This window comes from Pteropus alecto, unplaced genomic scaffold (genome assembly GCF_000325575.1).
Source record: "Pteropus alecto unplaced genomic scaffold, ASM32557v1 scaffold8, whole genome shotgun sequence".
In the NCBI taxonomy this organism is placed as follows: Eukaryota; Metazoa; Chordata; class Mammalia; order Chiroptera; family Pteropodidae; genus Pteropus; species Pteropus alecto.
The window spans coordinates 1267175-1272809 of NW_006494609.1; the positions used below are offsets into that span (position 1 = coordinate 1267175).

General features: G+C 36.7%; 1 protein-coding gene across 5 annotated transcripts in view; it reads left to right on the forward strand.

The window, feature by feature from the left end:
* Window positions 1-5635, forward strand: part of RGS6 (regulator of G protein signaling 6) — a 444196-nt gene that overhangs the window by 303260 nt on the left and 135301 nt on the right. For all 5 annotated transcript variants that reach the window (XR_001518095.1, XM_015599615.2, XM_025042155.1 and 2 more), the window contains exon 3: window positions 181-280. Coding sequence is in view for 4 of the 5 variants with exons in the window: in XM_015599615.2 (XP_015455101.1) it covers window positions 181-280 (100 nt within the window). In the remaining variant the exon portion in view is untranslated. The remainder of the gene's footprint in view (window positions 1-180; window positions 281-5635) is intronic.

The following is a 5635-nucleotide window of genomic DNA, read 5'->3' on the forward strand; positions in this document are numbered from 1 at the left end:
ACCCCCTAACCTCCCCATCCCCAGCATGTAATCCACATGTTTATTGACTGACCAGGTGGAGACTTTTCTTGATATCTACTGTGGACATCCATGTTCCCACAATTTTGGCTGCTTATAAAGGTGCCATTTACTATTACTTTGTGGGAGACAATAACGCTTCTTTTCTCTAACTTCTTTCAGATTGAAGACATCATTACAAAGATGCAAGACGACAAGACAGGGGGTGTGCCCATTAGAACGGTCAAGAGCTTCCTCTCCAAAATCCCCAGTGTTGTCACAGGTAAGTGTTCTCCTTACAAGGTTTTGGTGGCAACAGGGAAAGGTTGCTGAATAGTTGTGTAGTCTTGATTGTGACTTGGGAGACGTCTAGGAATTTGCGAAGAGTAAAGATGATTCTTTAAGTGTAGTTCTTTAACATACTTCTTAAAGTTGAGTTCTGGTCCTTCTAGGAAGAAGCTAGTCTTTGCTGATCATTAAGGTTGGTCTTATCAGGACCAGCCCTCTGTGTATAGGTTGAGGCTTCTGGGAAATAACAAGCTCATTAATAAACTGACTGGCCCATCAGCAGTTTGGCTCACAGGATGTACACACGCACAGACATATTAAAGAAATTATTTTGGTTTTAAACAAGCTTTAAGAAAGTCTTATGTTCAATTTCTACAAAATGCTTTTAAATTTTTTAACTCGCTGTACTTTAACTCCTGAAAGAATTGGTTTTAAAATGCTTTTCTGCATTAGTTTGGGAGGTTTTGTATATTTTGTATGCTCACACATTTCTTTAAAAATTAATTGTGAAATACATCAAACACATGGATATAGTTTCAATAATAATAATAAAACAGGGCACATGTACCCGCCATGCTGCTTCATAAACAACACATCATCAATATATCATCACTACCTCAGAGCCACTAGCTGACCTACTGGATAGCATCTACCTCCCTTTCCACCAGAGGTAACCACTATCTACTCTTATACTAATCAATTTGTTTACCACATAGGCATGTATCCCTTACTATCCAAATAAATAACCAAATAAAATAAGATAAAATTTTCAATGGTTCTTCCATTGTCAAAATATGGCTAATTGCCTTCCAAATTTGAGAATCCAAAAAGGAGTCAGTTTGTACTACAAACCTATAGAAATACTGACAGTACAAAGTGGTGATGAGGCTATGGGGTAACTGGAACTCTCACACATTGCTGGTAGGAAGGTAAAATGATGCAGCTACCATGGAAGTTTCTTATAAATTTAAATATATTCTTACCATATGACCCACCAATCCCAAGAGACATGAAAACTTGTGTTCAGACAAAAACTTGTATTTATAGCAACTTTAGTCATCATCTCCAAAGACTGGAAACAACCCAAATGTCCTTCGATGGGTGAATAAACAAACAAATAGTGCTACATCCACATTCAGCAATAAAAAGGAGTGAACTTTGATACATGCACCAACTTGGATGAGTTTCAGAGTAATTTTTCTGAATGAGGGAAGCCAGTCTCAAAAGGTTACACACCATATGATTCCATTTATATGACTAGAAAACAAACAAACAAAACTACAGTGATGGCGAATGGATCAGTGGTTGCCAGAAATTGGGAGTTAGGGGAGAGTGTGACTACAAAGGAATAGTATGAGGAAATTTTAGGTGGTAGAACTGTTCTGTGTCCTGTTTGTGGTGGTGGTAGTAATATAAATCTACACATAGATCAAAATTCATAGGCCCGCACACCAAAGGCAGAGGAAGGGAATCAATATTACCTCACATTATCTTAAAAACATACATTCAGTTGAGGTTCTCATAAATATCCCAACTGATTATTCAGATAGTCACTCTTTGAACTCAAGTACCAAGTAGACTCGGATAATGAAAGATACTCATATTGTTAGTATATTATTAGTGTTCACTCATTTTGAAATTTATATAAATGTAATTATACCATAATATTGGCTATGATGTTTTTTGGACATTTCTGGATTTTGCTTTGATAAAATGTTATTTAGGATTTTCGTATCTATTTTCATGAGCAAGATTGGTCTGTAATTTTTCTTACTTACTTTCCTTGCTGGTTTGACTATCAAATTTATGCCAGTTTCATAAGATGAGCCATGGCATGTATCTCTTTTGTTGATATTGTACTGTTTCTGAAAACTAATTTTCTCTTTAATCTAGGTTTTAGGTGTTTGATTTCATTCTTTTATTTTTACTCCTACAAGTTCCATCTGTTTCTATTTTTAACGTGCTTAGTCATTCATTCAACAAATATTTATTGGTGTTTACTATTTTTTAAGCATTGTTGGGCACTGGGGATTCAGAAGTAAATAAAACAGATTGAAATTTCTGCTCCTGTGGAATTTAGATTCTAATAGAAGAGACAACAAAATAAATAAGAAAATTTTAGGTTGTGATAAAGGCCAAGGGAACAAAATAAAGTACGAAGAGGGGATAGAAGTGTTGCAATTTTAAAACAGGTAGCCAAGCAAAAACTTGCCAAGGTCATTTGAGTAAAGATAGAAAGGAGATGAGCGATTTAATCATGTGGATGTTGAGAGAAAGAGTATTCCAGAAGCAAATGCTAAATCTCCAAAGCAGGCATGTTTCTGATGTGTTGAGGAACTAAGATGAGGGCACTGGAATAAAATGAAGGAAAGAATGGATAATAGAGATGAAGTCAGAGTGATAATGGTGAGCTAGATCATGTAGCCTCTTGGCCATTATAAGGCCACTGGAAGACTTTGAGCATGGGGTGACATACCCTGACTTGTGTTTCAACAAGATCACTCTATCGCATTCTGCATACTCTGAGGAGTTGGCAGGTTAAGCACCAGATAGGAAGCTGTTATAAAAATGGTGATTCAGACTAGGTGCTCAGCATCGATGATATGTGAAGTGGTCAGACTCCAATTCAAGTTCAAAGGCAGAATAGTATTTGGGGATAGATCATATGTAGAATACGAAAAAAAAGAAAGGAGTCGATGATGACTCCACACTTTTGGGCTTGAGCAACTGGAAGAATGAAATTGCCATCAACTTCAATGAGGAAGACTGTGAATGGAGCAGGAGATTTGTTGGTTGGTTTGTTGGTTGGTTGGTTGGTTGGTTTAACTGAAGTATTCGAAATCAAAAGATACATTTTAGATATGTTTTAGGGACCTATTAAACATTCCATTAGAAAAATGGGAATAACATTAATCTACAGGAAGTAGCCCTACTAGAAAGCCCATCTCTGTACTGTCCAGCTATCATGCTGAGTTGAAAATGTCACCAATTTATACAAATTGTCCTAAAAGTAAAAAACAAAACAAAAGATGAAGACAAAAAAGAAGAAGCAGAAGCATTAGCGACTTATGCCAAATAAGTACACTAATACAAAGAAATATGCAGACATGTACATTGTAATGAATCAAATGAGGGAGTCTGGGTGAGAAACTCCAACTGAAGGCTTTAGAATATAAGGAAAAGTTCTCTGAACAAGAATATATTCACCAAACGAAAAAAAAAAATCAACATTGAGATAAAGGGAAAAAATATAGACCTGGGGAATATGGACTTAGAAAAAAAGAATTTGTGAGGAATGAGAGTAGGGGTGAGAGTTGTAAGAGCAAATAATTGAAATAAAGAAAGTTTTCTAGAATTCACAGGTGACATCAAGAGACCTCTGATACCCAATGACCCAAAAAGATCAGTGTGGATGCTTTTTTCTTTCAGATAGGTCCCTTCGAAGCAGGCGTTGTGATGCTTTTGTTTATGGGCTTCCTAATGTGTTGGTGCCTATCAGTCAGAATCAGTGACACAAGAAATGGTGAACAACAAGCTCCTATTTGGACCAATAAAGGCTATCTTCATTTTTTATTAAATTTATTTAAGTTTATTACATTTCTTTTAATTAAATATTCATTATTGATAAAAATCTGACCAATAACATTAGCTCAGATATTTAAATGCCAGAAGGCAAAGAAGAGAATGTGATGGGAAAAGGTTTTATTTTCAGCAAAAATGATCCAAATAAGTGCTTTTTGTCCAGGCGCTATATGGGTCCTGCAGGAATTCACCAGATACATTGAATTTGTAAGGTGGAAGGTCAAGAAATACCCACCACCTCTTGTGTCACTGATTTCAGTGGATAGGCCTTCTTTTTGAATAGTAAGTAACAAAGATGGTAGTTGGAGCCAAGATGGTGAGGTTTCTGAGTCTGCAACTTCCAGCCTGCCAGCCCTAGCCACTCACCACCTGTTCTACATGTGATAGACGTATCCTGGGCCAATTGCCTGCCAACTCCAGGAAACCAGCCAGGTAGCATGGCCTTGCCCATCTGTCATAGACAGTTATTCAAGGATAATTCTCCATCACCTGAATGTCATGAAGAATTTTCCAGGGACTTTGAAAATTAGTTTCCTCCAGGCCACCCTCAGAAACACAAATTTCTAACATGTAAGAGCCATAAGATACACCTAGTCTCACTTACTCTTGCAGACAGGAAAATTGAGTCCCAGAGACATGATGTAATGTGTTCAAAACTCATGCAGCTTGTTAAGGACAGAACCAAAATAGAATCTGGATTCCTTACTACTATTGCAATGCTGTTTCCATTACCTCATGTAAAAAAATATAGACTCTTGAATTGGAACAGTTCCTTACAGTTGTCTGATGCATGCCCTCTGAACATGAGAATCACTTGAGTAGTTTGTTAAAAATACAGATCTTGGGACATCCCCATGGGCCTGAGCTCAGAACCCCCTATTTTCAGCATCTGCGGACATTATCTAACACAGCTTGTCTGAATTTAGGAATCAGTACAACCACTATATTGCCGCAAAGTGTTCTGCAGCCTCTGTTTTAATAACTTCTAATGCTGGATGTCATCTTCTCTTATTCCACTTTTGGACAGCTTTTACCTGTAGAAACTTCTTCCTTTTAATAAACTGAAACTTACCCACCTCCTGATAGTTTCGACCCATTAGTCCCAATTCAGCCTCTTTCTCACAATCAAAGAATAGAGGAATTAATTTGATTAAAAATATACCCACCGCTTTCTTATGAATTTTTATATACAAATAATATTCAGATTATATGCTAGGTATATATATGCATGCGTATTCTTTCATGTGTACATTTTTATCTCTTTTCATAGTCTACATACTTATTTTTAATGGTTTTACATTGATAGAAACATTTAAAAGTATTTTCCTTATGGCTTCTTGGCAATGCATTTTGGGTGAAGGAGCTTAGGGCTACACTCTGTTAGTGTGACTTGAGCTGGTACATGTGTGACCTTGGAGCTGGTCACCAGTCTCTCTTGGCCTCAGTTTCTTCATTTGTTAATTACTAGGTTTGAATTAAACAGTATTTGTAATCCATTCTGGCTCTGATCTTCTCTGGTTCTTCACAGGATATATACGAAGGCCTGTGAAGTTAGTGCTTTCTATTTAGTCCTCTAGATGTTCTAACTGAATCTACCCCTGACTTAAAACAGGCTATCAGTTTCCTCTTAAATTGTGATACTCCCAATTGAGAAAACAAGAGAACTAGATTAAGAAACCTGAGAGTTACCCTGAATTAGTCAACATTCTTTGTCTTTGTTACTCTCCTCTGCTTCTGTAACATTGAGAGGAAAAGGATCTAAAAAAAA